At 38.2% G+C, this 24594-nt stretch overlaps 1 protein-coding gene across 2 annotated transcripts in view; it reads left to right on the forward strand.

The window, feature by feature from the left end:
- The window catches only part of SRGAP1 (SLIT-ROBO Rho GTPase activating protein 1), a 336426-nt gene that overhangs the window by 286787 nt on the left and 25045 nt on the right, over positions 1 to 24594 (forward strand). The window contains exons 11-15 of one of the 2 annotated variants that reach the window (XM_049883765.1): positions 2956 to 2983; positions 6037 to 6139; positions 9867 to 9927; positions 10081 to 10158; positions 13514 to 13648. In XM_049883765.1, the coding sequence (XP_049739722.1) occupies positions 2956 to 2983; positions 6037 to 6139; positions 9867 to 9927; positions 10081 to 10158; positions 13514 to 13648 (405 nt within the window). Of the gene's footprint in view, positions 1 to 2955; positions 2984 to 6036; positions 6140 to 6663; positions 6698 to 9866; positions 9928 to 10080; positions 10159 to 13513; positions 13649 to 24594 lie in introns of both variants that reach the window. The other variant, XM_049883766.1, reaches the window with a different exon arrangement.

Below are 24594 nucleotides of genomic sequence, written 5' to 3' on the forward strand. Positions count from 1 at the left end.
CAACATTATGATAAATGGAGAAACTACTGAAGTTGTCAAAGATTTTATTTTACTTGGATCCACAATCAATGCCCATGGAAACAGCAGGAAAGAAATCAAATGATGTATTGCATTGGGCAAATCTGCTGCAAAAGACCTCTTTAGAGCGTAAAAAAGCAAAGATGTCACCCTGAGGACTAAGGTGTGTCTGATCTGTGCCAGGGTATTTTCAATGGCCTTGTATGCATGTGAAAGTTGGACAGTGAATAAGAAAGCCCAAAAAAGAATTGGTACGTTTGAATTATGGTGTTGGCAAAACCAAACCCACTGACGTCGAGTTGCTTCCGACTCATAGCAACCCTATAGGACAGAGTAGAGCTGCCCCATAGAGTTTCCAAGGAGCACCTGGAGGATTTGAACTGCAGACTTTTGGTTAGCAGCCATAGCACTTAACCACTACGCCACCAGGGTTTCCGGTGTTGGCAAAGAGTATTGAATATACCATGAACTGCCAGAAGAATGAATAAATCTGTCTTGGAAGAAGTACAGCAGGAATTCTCCTTGGAAGCATGGATGGTGAGACTTTGTCTCACGTACTTTGGACGTGGTATCAAGAGGGACCAGTCCCTGGAGAAGGACGTTATGCTTGGTAAAGTAGAGGGATCAGTGGAAAAAGAGAAAGACTGTCAACAAGATTGATTGACACATTGGCTGCAACAATGACCTCAAACATAGCCACGATTGTGAAGATGACACAGGACTGGGCATTTTGTTGTACGTAGAGTTGGTACAAGTCGGAACTGACTCAATGGCAGCTAAAACAATAACAACACAGAATATTTGGATAAGATATTTTAATAAAGTAGCAGAATTTCAAAATTACAAAGTCTTTTCTAAAAAAAAATTATCATTAGTAGCAGTTGGAATTATTGGAAAGTGATTAAATAATCCTTGTTATTCAGTTTAATTTTATAGAGAGATTTATTAAAATCATCCTTAGTATTTTTGTATTTGGCATTAGTCATATGTGGAGATGGAATTATAAGCCATGATCCTGTTTTCTCAGATCTACTAAAGTATTTGCTAGGGGAAAAAAAGACTTTCATTCTTAAAGGTAGTATAGTATAGAACTTGGGAGCTCAGGTCTGGAATTAAACCTGGACCCTAGTGCTAGACTCACCATGTACTAGCAGTGTGACCTTGCACAAGTCACTTACCTTCTGTATGCTCGGTCTCCTCTTCCGCAAAGTGGGGATTACAATAATACCTACCTAATGAGGTTGTTGTGAAAAGTAAGTGAATTAATATATAAGATGCTTGAAACAGTGTCTAACAAATGTTAAACTTCGCTGCTGTTTTTGTTGCTGTTACTAATAAATATTGCATCATACTTTTATATTCTAATAAAGTACACCACATAACAGAATACAGTCCAGATTATTTCTCTGCCCTTGACCTTTTGTTCATTCTACTGACTCAACCGGGTGATCTCAGCGAATTCCTCTGAGTTCAACACAGCCTAAAAGATAGTGACTTCCCAAATCTTTATCTCCAGCCATGTCTTCTTTTTTGAGCTTTAGCCCTGTACAGCCAGCTTTCTATTGACACTTCCATTAGATATCCCATAAGGCATTGCCGCCACACTTGGCTCACTGTCTACCATTTCCCCTTTCTGGTAACTTTAGATTTCTCCCACTTCTGAATACCTATAAATTATTTTGAAGTTCTGTGTTCACCTTGCCTTCTATCTTCTCTAGAGTAGCAGAAGGCCAGCAAAAGGAATGGACTTATAGTTGGATGATAGGTAGAACCGGATAGAAATGGAAAAAATTGAATCTTCTTTCCCCAAAACCCACGGCCAAGTATTCTACAAATACTAACAGTGGCCTGGATCTGTAATGAGCAAGGTATTCTCTGAAATCAACTGTTGCCCCCGTTTAGTAAGTAGATATTAACCAAATACTTTATTTGTTAATCAAGAGCAGATGATATAATAAAAAGCTGTGTTGTAGCCTGGAAGTGTTCATTCAGCATCCACAACAAGCCAGCTTCCTCCACTATTGTAATAGCCTTACCCTACAAGTCTGAATCACTGCATTATAGTATGATGGACTGGCCTGCCCTGTTTGTGCTGCAACATAACCCTCCTCTGCCAGCTATATTTTCAAGCCATTTCAGAACTGTATCATCGTTCTGCAGTCAAACAGACCAACTGAATGGTTCACCTCTCCCACATGCCTTTCCACAGCTCCACCCTAAATGTAAGAAAGGGCAGGCAGCAACCACAGACATTCACCTTTGAAATTAACTCAGATTGTGGGAGCACTACAAAAATACGGACCTATTATTTAAACCCAGTCAAGAAGCGCGAATGTATAAGAAGCACTTGTAAATGACAGAGAAGCCTATGAAAGGCTTTTACCTTACAGTTGGTGGAATGTAGCATAATTTAATGTCCTTGTACTTTAATATCAGGAAAATGTCATTTCTAATTATAGAATGCAGTTTCTCTCCCAGCCCCTCAATTTCGTATTACAGAAAGAACACCAATTTAATCTAAAGGAAATGGAGTTCTCTAAACCCTATTTGACCCCCTACTTTTACCCCCAAGTATTAGTAACTAACAGTAGGATTTTGGATGTGTTTTATTTGTATTTCATCTTTGAACTAACAACTAAGATCAAGCAACTATTTCTTATTTAAAACAAACCAGAACAAAAAACTCCCTGCCTCAAATTGCCAAGCGATATATATTTCTCCCATCTGTAGAATTTGTTAAATTTTATCCATAGATTTTATAAAATATTTGCTTTGAATTATTTGTTTACCTTTATATGCTAACTTATGCTTTCTACCATAAAATGTGTAAGTTATTATTAACTTAGCATCTTAAGATAAGGGACAGAGAAAGTAAAAGTTTATTAAATGCATTCCACTGACTCCATCAGCTTATTTATTTTAATTTTGTATCTACAGGTCATAGAGCTGAATATATGACTACAAGGTAGGAAAATATTTTATAGTAACTCTTTTTTCTTTGACAAGAAGCCGTCATTTAAGTGCTGCAAGAATGAACATATTTTGTTAATGTACATGGAAGTTAGTTTTGAGTTGACAGTGCGTAGCATCATGAAATATTTGGGGTTCTCATGAAACCAGATTTGTTCTGGCACAGCTCAGAGTTTCCCACTGGAATTGTAAAGCTATTTAATAAGCAGATTCAGTAATGAGGACCTAAGGTGACTGGGTCTTGGTTCATTTAGCCAAAGCACTTTAAGTTTCTAGAAATAGTCTGACAAGACTTTTGATTTGATAATTAAATGAACAAGCAATATTACGTGCCTGTCTATTGAGTTAGCAAGTAGGAAGTATAGTTAGTTGTTTCCTGCTTATGCATTCTGTTATGTTATATAAAAATTAGAGCTATGCTAAATACCCTTAGGGTTTTAGCTCTCTATTCCTTTTTGGCTCACTTAAAAAATTTAACTTTTAACTTCTACAAAACCATATTGCCCTTCTCCTTCCCCCCTCCCCCCCCCCTTTTCTATTCATGGAAGGATTTTGAAACTACTGCTGAGAAAGAAATTTTCTTTTGGAAGCAGATTCTGGTTTGGGTTGGGAAAAGTTTGTGGCAGCTTTTGTTTTTCTGTGTCTCTATTTTACAGCAGCCAGAAATTATTTTAATTGACATAGCAAGACTTTGTACATTTGAAGTTGCGTTTTCTTAGAGGTTAGAGGCATTTAGAACAGTGGTATGTCTGTTGCAGAAATGGACAATTTGATTTTCAGGGTTCTATTAAAAAAAAAAAGTTTTTTATAATGTTGCTCCAGGTCCCTGTGTGGGACAAACAATTTGCAATCAGCTGCTAACCTAAAGGTTGGTGGTTCGGATCTACCTAGTGGCACCATGGGAGAAAGGTCTGGCAATCTGCTTCTGTAGGGATTACAGCCAAGAAAATCCTATAGAGCAGTTCTACCCTGTAACACATGGCATCACCATGAGTCAGAATCAACTTTATAGCAATGGGCTTTTGGAGTTTTTGTTTTTCTAATATTTCATTGTGTTTCAAGTGAAAGTTTACACAGCAAATTAGGTTCCCATTTAACAATTTCTACAGAAATTATTCAGTGATATTGGTTACATATTTCACAATGTGTCATCATTCTCATTCATCCCATTCTGGTTGTACCATTTCCAGTACTCTAGTTCCCTCGCTCCCTTACCTTCTCATCTTTGCTTTAGAGTAATTTTTGACCATTTGTTCTCATATAGATGATTTTTTAAAGAAACTCATTACTCACAGGTGATAATCCAAATTTTATGAGCCAATCTGTTATATGGCTAAAAGGTGACCTCAGGGGATAATTTCAGTTTGAGGTTTAAAGAATATCTCAGGGCAATAATCTCAGGGAGTCTTCTAGTCTCAACTAGTCCAGTAAGTCTGGAATTTTTAAGAATATGAGTTCTGATCCACATTTTTCTCCTGTTCTATCAGGACCCATCTATTTTGGCCCTGATCAGAACGGTCAGTAGTAGTATCCAGGTACCATCTAGTTCTTCTGGTCTCAGGGTAGATGAGGCCATGGTTCATGTAAACTATTACTCCTGTAGACTTCCCTCTCTGAGTTTTTGATTTCCTTCTGTTTCTTTTGTTCCGGCCTGGTAGAGACCAATAGATGTATTTTAGATGGCCGCTTGCAAGTTTCTAAGATGTTTGGTTTTTTGTTGTTGTTCTTCTTTGTTTTTTTTTTTTTTTAAATAATGTTATTGCTGTGCCGGGACATGACATTCTATCTGGTAGAAGTGCTTCTAGACACTTCCCAAGGCTCCTTTTAACCTCTCAAGCCCTATGGGGCTTTAGTTGCTGCTCGCTGTACACCCTGTTAGTTATATGCACCCACCTACTGGAAGAGTCTTAGAATTTGACTATGGAAGGTTGTAGCAGCAGGTTTCTTCCGCTTTCTCTCTTGGTTTTGGTGGTAATATCTTCTGAAACTAGTTAGGTTTCCACATAAATTCTTGGGATTTTGCTTCTCAACTGGCCTTTCTGAACTTTAATGAACCAAAAAGGTAAATCTTCCTAGAGAGTTTGCAGCTTAATGAAGGCCTTTACCTAATTTCCAAATGTGATGCATATCCTCATGTAAGCCTTGCAATTAAAAGGCCGTTTAAACTGGAGAGTCCAGAGAATGTAGTCCGCTCAGCACAGCAGTAAAAGTTCAATCAGGTAATCCTGGCCCTCCATTCTTCTAATGGAGGCAGGCAGAAGAGGTCCCCTCTCTCCAATTACAGTGCAAGATGATGCAAGGTTTCTAAGTATGGTACATGGTGCGCTGGATGTACTTACATTAGAAGGACTGGCTTGGTCCACCAAAGCACACAGACAGACTGGAGCTGGAGAGGATCCAGAATGGAATAAATATGTGCATCTTAATGTTCTACAAATATTTAGGCAGTGGGACAGTTTATTTTAAGAAAATAATAACTCCTGTGAGCCTGTGCCCTCCTCAGAAAGAACATCGAAACTATATTTTCACTTACGGCCCATTAATAGTTCCTTTTGCATAAGATAAAATCTCATTAATACCTGAGGGGTATTGAACAGATGCAATACTATTTGCACTGAAGAATTATGTTGGAACTAAAAGTATTATATTTAAATTCTTATATTGGGCTCTTTCAGAGCCCTTTTTTTTAAGAGCTGTGGAGTCTTACTGTATGACTTGTAGACCAAGTAACATGGGCCTTGCTTTGTAGCCTTTGACTAAATAGCTCACAATTCCATTTGGTAATGCTTATGATTTTTAAACAAACCAGCAGACAAATGCCAGCTATGACATAGAGGAAAACAGTAGTCTGAATGAATGGTTACTGTGTTTTTTGATAAATAAAGGTAAATACATGGGAAAGGGGAGGGACTGTTTCCAATGAAAGGTGGGGGTGGGGAAGGAATCCAAGAATGCCCTAGTTTTGTAATTTCGATGTGACCTATTTATGGGTGTTTCATGTAATGTTTGGTTTCTGTCATGCTCAGTAATTATATTCCCTTCCCTTAGGCCTCCAAATGTTCCCCCTAAGCCCCAGAAACACAGGAAGTCCAGGCCCCGCTCACAGTATAATGCTAAGTTGTTTAATGGGGATTTGGAAACATTCGTCAAGGTACTGGCACCAGCCATCTGGGTGGCTGATCTCCATGCTTCTTACTATAATGGTCCTAGCCTCTCATAAAAAGAGGCAGGTCATTATGTCCAAGTCTGTCCTGGGGCTCTTTGCTTTCCCAGAAAATCAATATAATATTTCCTGAAGTCAAAAAGGAAAGAAAATTTGGGTTGAGTACCTTCAGAAGATGGAATAAAAGTGGGTGCTATTATCCTGGGAAGAGAAAGCCCTTCTTTATTTAAAAAAAAAGAAGAAGAAAGAAAAAGCATAATTTGTACAAAAAGCCAAAGAACAACCTGATAAAAATGTTTTGTTTTTAGTGGTGCAAAAGAGATGGCACAAAAAATACATTTTTCAAAGTGCATTTTCTAGGCTACCTCTGAAGCATAGCGAAAATTTCGATTTCCCATGACTTGAGGAATTCATTATATTGGATAAATTGTGAGACCCTGCAGTCTGTATCTTGTATCTGTGCTTTACTCTCTGTCTTCTTTTTCATCCTGTATTTCTGATAATGCTTCTAGCCGAGGAAGAAGAAACTCGCACACGAGACACCAGGTATAGTGCTACAGGGAAGTGAGGGCACAGTGGCTTTCACTCTTAGTATCATTTTCCATTCAAAACCATGCTTGGCTTTCATTAGATTTTTTTTAAGGTCTTTAAAAGAAAAATGTTTGCAATTGGAAATTAAACAGGTTTATAAATAGGCTTTACTCAGAAAGGAACTGTAGAAATCAAACACTGACTTAAGTTTTTAACAGGTAAATCAAACTCTTAGGTTTTACATGATGTATTTTGCAAATGTACCAAATTTGAGTGAATGGCTTCTATTAAGGAAAGTCAGTGTTAAATACTGTATGCACATTTATTACTGGATCATGGACACTGGTGTAAATTACACAAAAAAGAAGAGGGGCTTTCATTCTCTTTCATGGCTAACAAATTATATGGCATGGGCTGCAATGTTTACGAAGACTAAATTTATGTGAGAAACCATATCATCAGTAACCTGCCTTAATGATATGTTAGTTATCTTACTATCTTTGAAAACCTGTCTGTTCATTGAATATGTGCACTCATGGTTAAAAAATCTCTCTGTGTGTGTACGCATGCCTTCGCGTGTGCGCACAGATAGATACATATATGCGTAGAAAGGTAAAAACTCTGGCAGCCTTAGAAATGAGTCTTAATCCTGGAATTAAGTGAAAAAGCCACTGAACAACCTAACTCAAAATCACAAATCCACTGCCTTAAGCCTTAAAGCCCTAAGAGCCTTATTGGCTGTAATTTAATATAAAATTATTGTCAAATTTGATTATCTTGTTTCCCAGCCATAGCTTAGAAGCAAGGGCAAATTAGATAAAGGGGAACGATAAAACATAAGCAGCAAGATGTGCAGCTGATAGCCTGGCAGAGAAAGAGAATATAGAGAAGCTCAAAGAAGCAAATAGATGATTCCATTATATTTGATAATACAGTACGAGAATGACCACTTAGGAGGATAGGAAAGCACTTTTTTTCTTTTTTGGAAGATTTTTCTTTAAGAACAGTTAAAGGAAACCAAATTTAGGTACTAAAGAAGGAATAAACCAGTTATCCTGGAAAATTCACTTATGTGAGTTTTCACCATCCCAAGATGCCACATGAACGAATAATTAGTAATAACATGATAGACAGGATGCAGAGGTCTCCACACTTCTGAAAAGTGCTTGACTATTTGAGGTCTCTATTGTGTCTCTATGTTTTTTGTTTTTTTATTGTGTCTCTATGAGGCAGCAAGAATAAAACCATTTTTCCTCTTTCCCCTGGGGAAACTGAGACACAAAGAGATTTGTTTGAATGGTAGATAGAATGCAGCCCATTGTTTCATGCCTTGCAAAATATTTTCTATCAAAGCATCTGGCGTCCATGAAATTAAAGTAAAACACACACATGCACACGCATGTGCACATGCATAGACACATGCTGTCATTACTTTGACTACAAAATTCATTGTGTCTGAATGCAGTACCGATAACAGCTGAAAGATAAGCAGTTACCTATAAAGCAAGTATAAAAATATTTTTTCGATAACATGAAAACATAAGACATTTTTGTTTAGAACTTTCTTAGTGCAAACATTTTCCTTTTAAGACCCTTTTATTCTTTGTTTTTCTTTTTGTTTTAATACTAGCTTCGGCAGAGGTGTGAACTAATATTCTCCCCTTTTTTCCACTTATATTTAAATATTTGTTGCTCTTTTAGATTACAGTGTTGTATGAACTGTTCATATAAAGGTTACTCCCCCTAAAGATTACTTGAATCTTAAAGAACAATCTCACATGTGCAGTAAGTTTTGTTGTAATTACGTCTGTTCGTGAGCCAACAAGCACACACTAAAAAGTGTTTATATTCTTAAGGCACTTCTTTAAGAAATTAATAAAAGTTACACCCCTAAAACAAATGAACTAGTTACATAAACTTAATATGGACTCCAAAAGTAAACTGAACCATTAGTTGTTTATACACTGATTAGATTGTCTTAAGCCCTAAAATAAAACCGTTCCTCAGAAAGGTATTATCTCTTCTAGGAAGAGTGAAGAGTTTAAATTGCTGAACCACCATATTATTCCCAATCCTTCCCCCGCTGCTTAATTGGAAAGGTTTCTGGATACTGAATTGTTCTAATATATTAAGACAACCAGCTTATTGTGTTTCAGAATAAAATTCCTACTGTAATCAGGACCCAATATCAGCTAATCATTTCTGAACTCCGAGGTTTCTTTTAAAGAACTAATTCCTGAAAGAGCAGAGACTTACAAGTACATGAAAAATAACTTCACAGTCAGTAACCTTTTTTAACTACATGGAGTGCATGACACTGATGCGTATTTAACTTGTGACCTCAGCAGCTCCTTCATCTCATTTGTCATCTTACACACATTTTAAAGCATTTTTAGAATTCACATTTGTTCAGGAGCGTGCGGGGACTGTATGACAAGATGTGGGGAAACAAGGCCAAAAAATTGTCCCTTCCTGAGAAAACAGGATCAAATGAGATATGCATTTGTGCAATTTTGTGCTTAATTCTTAAAACATAAAAGAAAAAAAAAAACAATGAAAAACCCGTAAGGATGAGTAAGTTCTGATGCAAGACTAAATAAATACATGGCATGTTATAAGTACCTCCTAAGTAATTCTGGTATCATGGATCTGTAAACATGGGAGCCTTTTGATAACTGTCCGGTACAAGGCATGCTCCCAGGAACGTCAGAAAAAGGATCCCTGCGTGGCTGAGAGTTTGTCTTAGGTAACTAGTACAACCAGTCAGTCCTAACATGTTATGGTTATAATACAGAGAGTTCTTTTTAGGTCCATCAAAGATTGATTACTTGTATGAAGAATCTTTTAAAAAGTGAGTGATTCATTTATTCACTTTAGCGTATGAGCCTAAATATAAATAAAAGAGATGAATTTGCTTTTGACCTCTCTAAATATACCAGAGTTACTTGAAACAAGATTGCCTTAAATATATTTAATTTGGTTTGCTCCAGAACTGAAACATGCCTTGGTAAAATATAAATTTTCACCTTTTTTTTGGCCTTGTGGAAGATTTTAGAGGGAATAGAGTTGGAAGCGGTCGTCTACAGGGATGAAAATCACTCTTACTGTTAAACTGTGAGCTTTATTTTTATATATGATTTATATCTCTCCTTTGAGACTGACTGGTTTCCATCTCTTTACCCAGGACTCAGGACAGGTTATCCCCCTCATTGTGGAAAGCTGTATCCGGTTCATCAATCTCTATGGTAAGCCATAAACTACAGGATTCTTTTAAAAAACAATCACTGGGAATATTTAAGTAGATGTGTCTTTTGATTTAACATTTAATTATTACGGAAAGAGGGACCTTGAGGATGTGATGGGATTTTTTTAACCTCTTTTGCTTCCCTTTTCTTCAGGTCTTCAGCATCAGGGAATTTTCAGAGTGTCTGGTTCCCAGGTGGAAGTCAATGATATTAAAAATTCCTTCGAGAGAGGTAATTGCATGTCTATGCCTATAAGCAAATCATGTTAAAAAGTCATCATTTTCTTTAGACTGAAGTGATGTACTCATACACTGTATCTTCAGAACTTTCTTTTTACATTTACTTCATTTGGGACGCTGAAGTAAGAATCTATTTAGAATAACTGAGAAAGAAGCCAGAACCATAACCAGTTGCCATTGAATCAACTCCACCTTATGGCGACCCCGTGTATGTCATAGTAGAGCTGTGTGCTTCATAGGGTTTTTTAAATGGCTGATTTTTCTTTTTCATTTTTTTCTAAATTGTGCTTTAAGTGAAAGTTTATAAATCAAGTCAGTCTCTCATACAAAAACTTATACGCACCTTGCTATGTGCTGGTAGTTCCTCTTCCCCTAATGAGACAGCACACTCCTCCTCTCCACCCTGTGTTCCCCGTGTCCATTCAGCCAGCTCCTGTCTCCCTCTGCCCTTTCATCTCACCTCCAGACAGGAGCTGCCCACCTAGTGTCATGTGTCTACTTGAGCCAAGAAAATCACTCTGTACCAGTATCATTTTCTGTCTTATAGTCCAGTCCGATCCTTGTCTGCAGAGTTGGCTTTGGAAATGGTTCCAGTCTTGGGCTAACAGAAGATCTGGGGACCATGACTTCTGAGGTCCCTCTAGTCTCAGTCAGAGCATTAAGTCTGGTCTTTTTATGAGAATTTGAGGTCTACATCACACTGTTCTCCTGCTCCATCAGGGATTCTGTCGTGTTTCCTGTCAGCTCAGTCATTGGTTGTAGCTGGGCACCATCTAGTTCTTTTGGTCTCAGGCTGATGTAGTCTCTGGTTTTTGTGGCCCTTTCTGTCTCTTGTGCTCATAATTACCTTGTGTCTTTGGTGTTCTTCATTCTCCTTTGCTCCAGGTGGGTTGAGACCAATTGATGCTTCTTAGATGGCCTTTTGTTAGTGTTTAAGACCCCAGACACCACTCACCAAAGTGGGATGCAGAATGTTTTCTTAATACATTTTGTTATTAAATGGCCGATTTTTCTAAAGTAGGCAGACAGGCCTTTCTTCCAAAGTGTCTGTGGGTGGATTCAAACCTCCTTTTGGTTATCAACTGAGTGCATTAACCATTTGTGCTATTCAAGGGTAGAAAAGTGTATAAACTTTGCATCCTGGTATAGGACTGGCATTGATGTCGAAGGTGGTACCTGAAAGGATTCTGAGTGGCAAGAACAGCACTGGGCCCAGACAATAGGTGTGTGAGAGGCAGCTCATTCCAGCTTCCCACCTACTTACTGTCTTTGTTAGGAACTCTTTCCTTCCTGCCATTACCATCCCCAAACTTCTCCCTGTGACCTTAGGTGGTGCTTCACTTTTGTTTGTGGTCCTCCTAAATTGCTAATTAACACATAATGATTAGCAAAACCATAGCCTTTTGGGTCAGACAGACCTAGAATCAAATTAGACTCTTCTATATACTAATTGTGTGATTTGAGTCAAGTTATACAACTCTTACTTTGGCCTTGGCTTTCTCATCTGCAGTGTTGCAGGATTGTTATGAGGATTAGATATAATCTGTGAAAATGTCTAACTATTTCATGGTGGCTGTTAGTTATTAATGTTCTGCGGTTACAATGATTTGTATTGTATCTACTTCTGGATACATCTGTACCTTCTTTCCTCTGCTTGAAGGCCAACCAGAGAAGGCAGGTGGGAAACATTCATGGGAAGACAGAGACACCCTCTCTCTCCATCCCATTTCCCCTGGTCCAGACTTGGCATAGAGCCCTTCAAAGTTGGAGCATAGGTTAAAGAGTTAAACTTAGGGCCAGGTTGTTTTCTCTTGTTCCAAATTCTCTGACCGCTGTGATGTGCAGATATCCCCTAACTGTCTGCAGCTAAGTGTGCCGAGTCACTTAGACTGACCTTATTCAGGTTGAGTTGAAATGTGGTAAAGCATCAGGTTCCTGTGCCAGCCACCACAGACAGAATGCTCCATTATTTCCTTTGGAAATTCCCCTGGTATTTGTTATTTGTTTGTGACCTGTTTGGGTAAGGTTTTCTCACAGTGGGTGAAAGAATATTTTAGCTAATTCATGTTCAGGGATTCCCCTGCGAGCAGCAAAGAGGGGACCGCGAGTCCCTGAACGTAAACCACTACCTCAAGAAGCAACAATTAGGTTAAAATTAACATGTACAATTGTGAACTTGAGGGGGGAAGAGCAGACCTGTGAATAAAAAAGGGCGTTTGATTTAAGGTGGTGTAGTGGTTAAGTGGAAACCGTGGTGGCGTAGTGGTTAAGTCCTACGGCTGCTAACCAAGAGGTTGCCAGTTCAAATCTGCCAGGCGCTCCTTCGAAACTCTATTGGGCAGTTCTACTCTGTCCTGTAGGGTCCTATGAGTCGGAATCGACTCGACGGCAGCAGGTTTGGTTCTTTTTGGTTTTAGTGGTTAAGTGCTATGGCTGCTAACCAACAGGTCGGCAGTTGAAATCCGCCAGGCGCTCCTTGGAAACTCTGTGGGGCAGTTCTACTGTGTCCTATAGGGTTGCTATGAGTCGGAATCGCCTCGGTGGCAGTGCGTTTGGTTTTTGTTTTTTGTTTGTTTGTTTTTGGTTTATTATATTAAACTTCTTAAAGATTTTATCTCAGTTTAATATTCAGGGATGTGGCTAGCCAACTTTGTCACCTAATATTTTACTGTTTACCATTTAAAAAAAAGTAATTTTATGTTTGCAATAATATTTTTAAATATTTAATACAGATTCCTTGGTACCATTAAGAGTACATTTTCAAATTCCTCTATCTGATTTCAAAATCTTCTGCTGCTCAAGACAAGCTTTCAAATGTGGTATAAGCATCAACCGTGCCACTTTGGGAAACACCTGTTTATTTATTTTAATTGCATGTGTTCAGATTTAGGTGAAGACTTTAATAATTTCTGATAAATTTTGATGACCCAAATGGCATAGGCAGAGCGACCTGTATTGTGTCTTTTACTCACCAGGATAAGAAACACTGAGAGTGTAGTATTTGAGTGCCTGTCAAACTAAGATTACAGATTTTAGCTTTTAAAAAAAAAAGCTGGGTAAAATTTTAAATCCCACAGTATTTTATTTTAAGATTTGGGTAACTTGTAAGGGATTATTTGGTATCACAGTTTAAAAGAAGTTTTATTTTAACCAACTATTTTTAGGTTAATCATGGGGTGGGATATCTAAACCAATTATTTTAATTTCAGTACCATATAATCTTTCATAAAGGGTAACCAAAAGATACATGTAAATAAAGAAATGTGCGTGTGCATAGAAACGTATTTTTATTCAGAGAAAGAAGAGAAGCTCTGTGCATACGGCTAATTTTTTTTTTCTTTTTTTAGGTGAAAACCCTTTGGCTGATGACCAGAGTAACCACGATATTAACTCAGTTGCTGGCGTTCTGAAGCTCTATTTCCGTGGGCTGGAAAACCCCCTCTTTCCTAAGGAAAGATTTAATGATCTGATTTCTTGTATCAGTAAGTGGACTTTTTTTCTTTTCTTTTCTTTTCTTTTCTTTTCTTTTCTTTTCTTTTCTTTTCTTTTCTTTTCTTTTCTTTTCTTTTTAGTGTTTCCCACCAGAATTGTTTCACTAACCAACTTCTTAGAAAAGGCCTCGGCCCCTCCACACGCACCTCCTCCCAGTACCACCACATTTCTGAGATGGTTTGTTTCATTTCTGGATCCAGCGTGAGTCATTCTTGCAGCTGTGGCCTCACCCTTAGCTGAGTGGGATTTGCTCCTGAACATCCCCAGGCTGAGTAGAGACCAAGAGCTTCCCATTTGGTGGCTGGAATAAAGCAGAAAGGCAAGTTTCAACCGGCTAAGAGACGGGAAGTTGTAAGCATGAGTATGTGACTTTTTCTTTTTTTTTTTGCTTTTTGGTTCTTGGTTTTCTCAACCAACTTTAGGAGTCGGGTAATTTATCCATCTTTGTCACTTAAACAAATAAGGTTAAACGAGATGAATGGTTGTTATTACGGTGCAGGAACACCAGGTGGTCGGCATGCTAAGCTAACAGGCAGAGTTGCTCTGGGACTGTGTATGATATATTACAATATATTATAAAGCATTGCTGTTTTCTTCAGTGGGGGCTTTCAACATGATCCATGAGGAAAGGTAAAAATAATGATACCAGGACTTAGATATTTACCACAATTGGGTACCACCCATCTAAAAACCACTGCCCCTTTAGAAGTCTAGGTTCCAAGGCAAGGGTCTGTAGCTGATTGAAACCACATAGTGAGAACTTTTCATAAGAATTGAGCTTTACTATTAATGGAGAAACCTCCTCCTTCCTAAGTCTACTCCCATTCCTTCCCCCACTCCTGAATCTCACCAAGTTCTATTAACTTGACCTCAGAAAAATTCTCTACTCCACTCTTCTTTCCCCATCACTGTGTCCTTGGGTTTCTTGCTGGGACTTTTGTTGTTTTTGTTGTTGTTAGCTGCCATTGTCAGCCCCTGACTCATGGTGACCTCATGCAGAATGAAACACTGCCCAGTCCTGCACCATCCCCATGATAGGTTGAGGATCAGACCATTGCAATCCATAGAGTTTTTTCATTGGTTGATTTTTGAAAGTAGGTCACCAGGCCTTTCTTCCTAGTCTGCCTTAGTCTGGAAGCATTGTTCAGACCTGTTTGCTATAGCAACACACAAGCCTCCACTGACAGATGGTGGCTGCGCATGAGGTACACTGGCCAGGTATTGAACCCCGGTCTACTGCGTGGAAGGCAAGAATTCTACCATTGAACCACCAAGGCCCCTATTGTTACAGTCTCTTAAATGCAGTCCCTAGTTGTAGGTTTTGCCCACCCTCCCACACCCGCATCATTCCATCTTCCACACTGCATCTAGATTCTAAAATGCGCGTTGGGTTATGTCACTCTCCCCTGGTTAGAGCCTGTTTCAATGTTTCCCACCTAAAATACAAAGTCCTTGGTATGACCACAGAGGTTCTCCCTCAGTCCAACCTCTTCTACTGCTGTGCACTCATTTCCTGCTGCCCCTACCTGGTTTACTTTCTGTTTCAGCAACAGCAAAACTGCAAGCATGGTGGCTGTCTCACAGCCCATGCCTTTGCCCATGCTGATCCCTCTGCCATCCGGCAGAATTAATCACCTTCTCCTCTACCAGTATTCCACCTTATCCATGTCTATAACTTCTCTTGTCACCGCACATTATCATGTTTTTAATCTGTCTTCTTCTGCTAAACAAGCAGAAGGGAGGAAGGTAAGAGTGCAGGCCCTAGACTCCAACTGCCTGGGTTCAAATCCTAGCTCTACCACTTGCTTTGTGATCTTAGGCGAGTTTGTTTTCCTCGCTGCATTTCAGTTTTCCCATCTAAAATGGGGAAAATGTATTCCTTACATCCTGGGGTTATTACGAGACTTAAATGAGTTAATACATATAAGTGCCCAGAGGAGTACCTGGCACAAAGTGTGCTTGATGAAATGCCTATAGTTAGCTCCATGGGCCCATGAGCTCCTGATGGAGTATTCGTTTTTGGAACCCCAATACCTGATGTAGTTAATTCCAGACACATAGTAAGGGCTCAATGGACCTTTGTTAAACAGAATTTAAATGAAGTAAATTGAGGAGTAGTTGTTCTTGTTAGGTGCCATTGAGTCAGTTCTGATTCATAGTGACCCCGTATACAACAGAATGAAACACTGCCCAGTCCTGCATCATCCTTGAAGGGAAGTCCACCAAAAGTTATTTTGTTGGCATCTGTGCCTGAAGTCCTAGCTCTGGTTGAGCATTATCTTTCCCCCAACCCTCATAAAGTCAGATGTCCTGTGTGAAATTCAGAAGTATGCTTGTGTGTCCATTCCAAGGCCCTCTCATAGCCTGAGTCATCACAGCCAGCCTCTGACCCAGCTGGAAAGAACTGAAAGGAGGTATCACAGTTCTGGAATTCTTCTCTGGCCATGTACAAAGATTTCCCTCACATCCTAGCCACAGAGCTTAAGTCTGGAAAAATAATCAGTATTCTACAATGCTTAGTGGTTTTCTAGGTACATATATCAGCTGTCATGTTGACATGTACCAATTGGAAAAACATTGGGCTACATTGTCATTTACCATTATAAAATTATTTCTTACTTTCATGATGAAAGGTATTCTTTGTGGTTATTATAAACTGAGGCCATACAGTTCAAAATATCTAGGTTCAAATCCTACCTTCACCACTTACTAGCTTTGTAACCTTGGACATGTTACTTAATCTTATTAAGTATCAACTTCTTTATCTGCTAAGCAGAGTCTGTGTGAAAAATCAATGATATAATTCATATATAGTGTTTCAGTATAACGCCTTGCACATAAAAAAACAATATAGTGTTTCAGTATAACGCCTTGCACATAAAAAAAAAAGTAAGCCTGAAATGTTGCTAGCAATTGTCACTACTCCTCGGAAACCCTGTGGGGCAGTTCTACTCAACGGCAATGGGTTTGGTTTTTTTTTTTTTTTATTGTCACTACTACTACAACTATTCCTACTGTAAACTCAGGCTCACATATAACAATACCCAGGTTAGCCACTTACCAATCTGTCTGTTCTGCTAAACGTGTTTCTTTGACATAATTACCTCACATGCATTTCAAAATGATGTTGGTCTAACCCAGAAGTCATATTGATTCCAGCAGATTTTCCCCGGTGCTATAAGTGTTTTGAAACAAAGTCAAACCTTGTCACATTTAAAGAGTCAGCCTTAACAAAATATAAAAGACCATTGGAAAACAGCTGAAAATCTATAGAAGAATTTTCTTTCATCCAAGCAGTGTCTGGGATGCTTCAAGCATAAATAAAGAAGCTGCAAAGACATTTCTCCCTCTATGAAATCAATAGATTAATAATCTTGGCCTCACCGTGGATCAGTTTTCAACTTTGACAAAAATGGCCTGTGTTAGAAACAAATGCCCTCCTGGACCTATATCTTGCAGGAAGAAGCAGGGGCCCTGAGGTTTAACCAGCAAAGGAATGACTGGCTGTGATGCTAAGTGCACATACCACTGGAAAGTTAACTGTGCCAATAATTTTAATAAGATTGTTAATGTTTTTGTTAGTGCTGTGGTTACGAATTTTCATAGGTGTTGAGCAGTGTGCTCTAGCCCTATCTTTCTCATAAGTCCTGTAATTTTTAGTGCAGTTTTGCAGAATGGGAGGTCTTTCCAGAACATACATAGGCACTGTGTATAAGAACCCCTCTTCCTCTATCACCTAACCTCTTTAAAAAGATGAGACTCCAGGCTATGAACAGATTTATCTCTAGGCAGGCATTTTCTCTTACCAGCGTGCTGGTGATATATCTGTATCTTTGCTGGATTTTCAATAAATTCTTAAGAATGATATACTATGCCATTCATCATTATATCCTCTCCTTGCTATTACAATCTTCTGATAATTCGATTCAAGTTGATTAACTGTGCAAGGCTCTCTGGATATTCATGTTGACTCTAGACTTCAAGAGGCTTAAAAGATGTTTAAATATAAGCACAAAATAAGAAGCTTACAAATAAAAGTGATCCACGTTAGTAAATGGGTGGCACAGATGGTTAAGAGGTTGGCGGTTCAAACCACACCCAGAGGTACCTCAAAAGACAGACCTGGCAATCTGCCTTCTAAAGGTCATAACCTTGAAAACCCTATGCAGTAATCCAACTCTGCACACAGGAGGTCACCATGAGTCAGAATTGACTCAGTGACAAATAAGAGCAACGGGGGAGAGAAAGATGGCCAAGGTGATTGATTATTTTCACCATATCATTACTAGCATTGCTGTAATTGTGCTTGATTTTCCTATTAAGGCAATTTCGTGTGACAGTTATTTTATATTGAAAATCTTCCCTTTTCGTCTTTTCTAAGAGTTTACTTAAGTTTGTGTCTTAGTCATCTAGTGCTGCTGTAACAGAAATACAAGTGGATGGCTTTAACAAAGAGGAAGTTTTTCTCTCACAGTTTAGGAGGCTGGAAGTCCGAATTCAGGGGGAAAGCTTTCTCTCTCTCTTGGTTCTGGGGGAAGGTCCTTGTCATCAATCTTCCCCTGGTCTAGGAGCTTCTCAGCAGGAACCCCAGTTCCGGTGCTGCTTGCTAGGTGGTATAAGGTCCCCCTGTCTCTCTGATCACTTTTCTCTTTTATATCTCCAAAGAGATTGACTCAAAACACAACCTAATCTTGTAGATTGAGTCCTGACTCATTAACATAACTGCCTCTAATCCTGCCTCATTAACATCATAGAGGCAGGATTTACAACACGTAGGAAAATCACATCAGATGCCAAAACGGTGGATATTCACACATACTGGGAACCATGGCCTAGCCAAATTGACACAGATTTTTGGGAGACACAGTTCAATCCATAACAGTCCCTGCAGCATGCTACTTTTTGCTTACCTATTTTGGATTGCTTGGGGAAAGATTTTTTTTTTTTATGGTGTATTATTTTTCTGCCATTTTGATGCCCCTAAATGACCACATCTTTTGGAAGCTTGGAAATACGCATAGTAAAAGAGAGTTTGTCTTAGCATTCTCTTTTTTTAAAAAAAAAAAAAAAAAAAGATTGTACTATTCATTTCCCAATTCACTGCAAATTTTATTTTAAAAATTACTTATGTGGGTAGAGACATAATGAAATTAAATGCATTCTTAACTTGAATTGACAATTTGGTAGTTTCTCAGTTCCTCACTCAAGGGGTTTTGTTTTTGTTTCAAACCATCCACTTTGTGAATGGTTTTGTGAATGCCCCAGGTCATACCCACAAAGTCTGGGCAGCTCCTAGAACTTCTATGTATCCTGGCTCTGAGATTCCCCAGGGCATAGGTCCAAGTGACTTGCTCTGGAAGAGCCATTTAAGCAATTCGTCATCTTTCCTGACTGCCTCAGGGTTATAAGCCCAGATGAAACTTTCGTGTTTTATTGTGTATTATGCACTATTATTTAGGAGACTACTTGGGCATAAGGAAACTTTTTATTAAAAGGGGCAGGAGTTTTATTATAAAATCAACACATAGTCATTGTAGAATACTTGAAAAAATACAGAAAAGCACGTAGAACAGAATGCAGTCATCCATAATGCCACTACCCAAAGGCAACCAGTTATGTTTACATACTTAAGTGCCCTTCCTTCTGGTCTTTCTTTAAATTCACGTGTGTACACACTATGAGAAAATTTAAAAAGTAGAACTATACTATCCGTATTGTTTGTAACCTGCCTTCTTTTTAACTTTCTTATTATACAAAATTTCAAACATCTACAAAGAGAGAAAGAATGATATATCCAGTCCCCCAGATAACTAGTAATCACCTAGTAATCACAATTTTCATTTCTGGGCCAAACATCCCACCTGTATTCCCATCTTCATCCCTTTGATGTCATATAATTTCTCCTGTGTGTATGTATCTCTGGGAGATGAGAATTTCTTAGGTTTTGTTTTGTTAATATGTAACATAACAATACCATTATCATATATAAAAAAAAAATTAACAATAATTCCTTAAAATCATCAAACACCCAGTCACTTTTTGAAAGTACCATTCATATGCAAATAACATATAATCATTATTTTTAAAAATTAGAAAATAAACAAAAATCCTCATACCTCACCCCAGGGGTGTTAACATTCTGAGCATATCTTAACAGATTTTTAAGGCGCCTTGGTGACGAGGTGGGTAAAAAAACCATGGACTGCTAACCTCAAGGGCCGCGGCTTCAAACCACCAGCTGCTCCACAGGAGAAATATGTGGCAGTCTGCTTCTGTGCTACCGTAGAGATTTACAGCCCCAGAAACCCGATGGAGTCGCTACGAGTCAGAATTGACTTGATGGCAGTGGGTTTGATTTTTTGGGTTCTAGATTTTATAAACACCTATCTAGTTTTTTTAAATAGTTTTATTATGATATAATACACAAACCATAAAATTCACCACTTAAAAATGTACAATTCAGTGGCATTTAGTATATTCCACAGGATTGTGCAACCATCACCACAATCAATTTTAGAACATTTTTATCACTCCAGAAAGAAATCCCATACCGATTAGCAGTCACTCCTCATTTCCGCACCCCAGCCCTAGGCAACCACTAATCTATCTTCTGTCTCTAGATTTGCCTGTTGTGAACATGTCACGTAAGTGGAGTCAAACAATATGTACTGTTTTGTGACTGGCTTATTTCACTTAGCATAATGTTTCCAAAGGTCATGCATGTTGTAAAATGTATCAGTACTTCATTTCTGTTTGTTACTGAATAATATTCTGTTGTATGGATATACTACACCTATATACTTTTTAAAACAAATTATATCTTCCTGTGTGACTGCTAACAGGTACAGGGTTCTTTTTGGGGTGATAAAAATATTCTAAAATTGACTGAGGTGATGGTTGTACAACTCTGTGAATACACTAAAAGCCACTGAATTGTATAAATGGGTGGATTATATGGCATATGAATTATATATTCCAATATAGCTGTTGTAGAAATTATACAATACTATTTATAAACCACTTTTTTAATTTAATGATATCACTAACATTTTTCCATATCAATAAATATTTTTCAAAATATAGTTTTTAGCAGCCATACAATGATTTTTATTTTCTTTAACAAATCCCCTATTTTTAGAAGTTTATGTTGTCACCAGTAATTTTGCAATGATAGAAAGTACTGCAGTAAGCCTTCTTAGTACAAAAATCTGCTCATTTCCGATTGTTTCGTGGCGGGGCGGGGGGAAGATTTGGAACTATTTTACTGGCACTTTAACGTGTTTTTGCTGCTAAAAATTCTTCAGCTTTATTGACATTTCAATTTGATGTCTTATAAGTTTTCTTCAGGATTCCTTTTATCCTTAAAGAAAAATAAAACTTTAATAGACTTAGGCTAAACTGAATAGGTAAAACTTTCTAGGCTAAGACTCGGTTTCTTTACTAACCTCAATATGATAATATATCAGAACAAGAAACACTATTTCTTACAACTTTGCTGTTTAAGTAGCAAAGAAAGCAATGAATCAATTCTCAGAAGTCAGTCTGTTAAGAGTGTAATTAGAGACGTTTGTAAGCATTTCAGTTCTTACCTAGGAGAGCCATTGCTAACTCTCATCTCAAGGCTAGGCTAAGATTCACTCAAAGGTGTTAGCGCCTCCCTTTATTTTTCTCTTTCCCTTTCATTCATACACACACATAATTGATTAACAACCTTGATTTTGTTAGAGTGACCCTAAAAATACCCTGTGACTGGTAAATTCTCCTTGAACACTAACTGGCTATAAAACCAAAAAAACCAAACCCAGTGCCATCGAGTCGATTGTGCAGAAATATTTGAAGTGCCTGCTGTTAATGGAGCCCTGGTGGCACAGTGGTTAAGAAGTCAGCTTCCAACCAGAAGGTCAGCAGTTCAAATCCACCAGCTGCTCCTTGGAAACCCTATGGGGCAGTTCTACTCTGTCCTGTAGGATCACTGTGAGTTGGAACTGACTCTGGCAACGAGTTTGGTTTTTGCTTCTTTGGTTTTGCTGTTAAATAAACCTTTTCTAAATGTGGCCACCAAGGAATTTCCTTCCGTCTTCATGCTTAAGGATAAATTTGCATCTTGTGATTTATTGTTTTCTGGCAAACAAATACTCTTGCAAATTGTGCCTCAGAGAAACTGGCATTTTCAGAGGAGAGGCCATCTGGACTTTTTGCCGTTTTCTAAAGTAACTTGTGCCTTGTGATAAATTTTTCACATGCATCTACATGGAGCTGTCAAACCACCATGAAGTGAAGTTGGGACACTGACATGAGAGCCTTGTGGTATTTGGAAAAGAACATAAATGAGCCTGGAGAGCTCTGAGCGTGTGACCAAGATTGAATGAATACCACTTCGACCTAATTGCATGAGATCCTAATTGAAAGAAATCCAGATGAAATGCTGCTTTTCCTCACTGACAACTTTTCTGAGGGGAAGAAAATGTCCATCTTTTCATCCAAGCACGGATTGTGAAAGATCTTGAATTGCCACACTCAGGCCTAGCTAGGAATGTACATTAGCCAGAGTGCCAGCAGCAACCATAAATTTTGATCTGCTAACTGGGCTCAGGAGAGTAAATGAGTCATTTGTACTGGAGCAAGACTCCTCTAGGACGTAGGCTGCAAGTCTGTTGAGGTAAAATCCTGAGTGCTGCTCACAGCCATCGTGGTCAGAGGCCTCTGGGACAGATAGATTTGCTTCTACTTCAGGAGTGCCAGCAATTCTGCTTTGCTCCAATTTATGTTTACTGTAGTTGTAGAGAATGTGTGCCTGCCGCACATAACTTTACTAGTGTTTTTGGTATCTTACATTCCTTTTGCTTGTCTCTCCTGAATTTTTTTAGTTGCATCTCACAGGTCCTCTAATCCATTTTTTTTATCATGATGCAGATATGTAACATTTCGCCAGTTCAACAGCTTTTCCATGTATAATTTAGTGACATTGATTACATTCAGCATGTTGTGCAACCATTACCACTATCCTATTCCAAATTATTCCAGCACCATTGGCAGAGACTCAGTGCCCCCTAAGCAATGACTCCTCCTTTCTGCTTCCTTCCCACCCCTGGTAACCACTAATAAGCTTTGGTATCTATACAATTGCCTATTTTATATAAGCGAGATCAGACAGTATTTATCCTTTTGTGACTGACTTATTTCACTCAACATAATGATTTCAAACTTCATTTGTATTATGGTATGTATCAGAACTTCGTTTCTCTTTATGGCTGAGTTCCTCCAATACTTTTTAGATAAAATTTTGAAACTGCCTTTGAAGAGATTGCAGGACTGAGTGTAAAACTGGAGAGAAACAAGGGAATCTTGAATTAAGGTTAAGCTTCCTGGAAGCCCGGCCTGTGTTCTCTTCTAGCCTACTGCATGACTAGACCACATGGGATCTGACAAATATTGAAGGTCAATAATGCAGTAAGAAAGGTTCTTTTTACTTTCTTTTTTATTTTATTATTTTTTTAAACTCTAGGGACTCTTCCCAAAGTAGCTTTAAGATTGCTAACACCCTCTCCCTAGCAGCGGACCTCAACCTTAAAGTGAGGATTAGCTTGGAGAACCAATAAACTTAACTCTTAATGCACTCTAGATTCTCAATCTCAATGGCAGAAGTTGTTTTTAATTATAACCCTTATGGCTTTATATGTGGTTGGAAAAGACTAGAGGGTATAGCCAACCAGGAATCCTTTAAAGGGACAATTTATAATTTAGCGTTTACATAAAGGTACTAAACTTTGGAATTGTTTGGCTTGAGGCATGAACATAAAATCATTTATATAAATGTAATTTTTTAATGGACAAGGGAATAATTGCTACTGAATCTTAGTGTTTTTTAGAATTTCATCTTGGAAGGTTTTTTAAGCATTTTTTGAGAAAGGCTTTCTAGATATGGGTGCGCTAAATCATCTTTTTACTCTTTAAAACAAACAATAATTATACTTTTTTTTTAATTTTGTTATTTCAGGTAATGAACTTTTAATTAATTTCTGAGATGAAATAATCCACCTATGCCTAAATATACAGTATTTATTGAATTTAAATTTGCCCCATTAAATTCTCAATGACTTGCAGATTACCTCCTCTGTAGGTATTTCATTTTTCTTCTCTATACAGTGTGGGTTCCCCAAGGATCACATGAAGTCGTCATGGAAAATAAACAGCTTACTCTGTGACATGTTTTGATCCTGCTGAGATGCTGGGACTGAATTGGGTGGAAATGCTGATAACTTAGTTATTGACTTCTGGTGGCCTGAGTGAATTTATGCACGTGTGTGTGCGTGCGTGCGCACGTGCACGCACACGCATTTAAACCCTTTACAGCCTCTTCGCAGGGAAAAAAAATCAGGATCATTGGATGGAAAAGTTATTAAATGAGGTGCTTAAACTCAATAGATGTGACTAACCTGTGTTCATAGTTACTTTTTTTTTTTCCATTTTGAAATACTCTCCAAACAGAAAGGCAGAATATAAACATATCCATTTCAATATCACTGAAATCACTGTTATTAGTTATAAGTTTATATTGAAAGAGTTAAAATGTTGCAGGACTATTAATTGCATGATATCGTTTTATTTACATTCTGGTTAGAGAGTTTCTGAAGTCCCATTTTCTAAAAGATGACAGAGATACAACTCAAGCTATGGCATACTCAAAGATAGGAATGGCCATGGTTTTCCCTAGGAATCCTGATGATACTGCTGCTAAGTTATTTGTTTTGCCATCCATCAGGGGTTAAGTGAGAATAGTCCTAATGTATTTTTCCCATGTTTTCAGCTGTACAGAGGGAAAAATACAATAGTAAGTAGAAAGTAACTTAGGTCAGCACACTAGATTCCAGACAAATGAGCTTGGCATGAGTATTTAAAGCGCAGCCTTGGCCGTATGAAAAAATCTTGGCCATCA

The sequence above is a fragment of the Elephas maximus genome, chromosome 4 (assembly GCF_024166365.1).
Source record: "Elephas maximus indicus isolate mEleMax1 chromosome 4, mEleMax1 primary haplotype, whole genome shotgun sequence".
Classification (NCBI taxonomy): Eukaryota; Metazoa; Chordata; class Mammalia; order Proboscidea; family Elephantidae; genus Elephas; species Elephas maximus.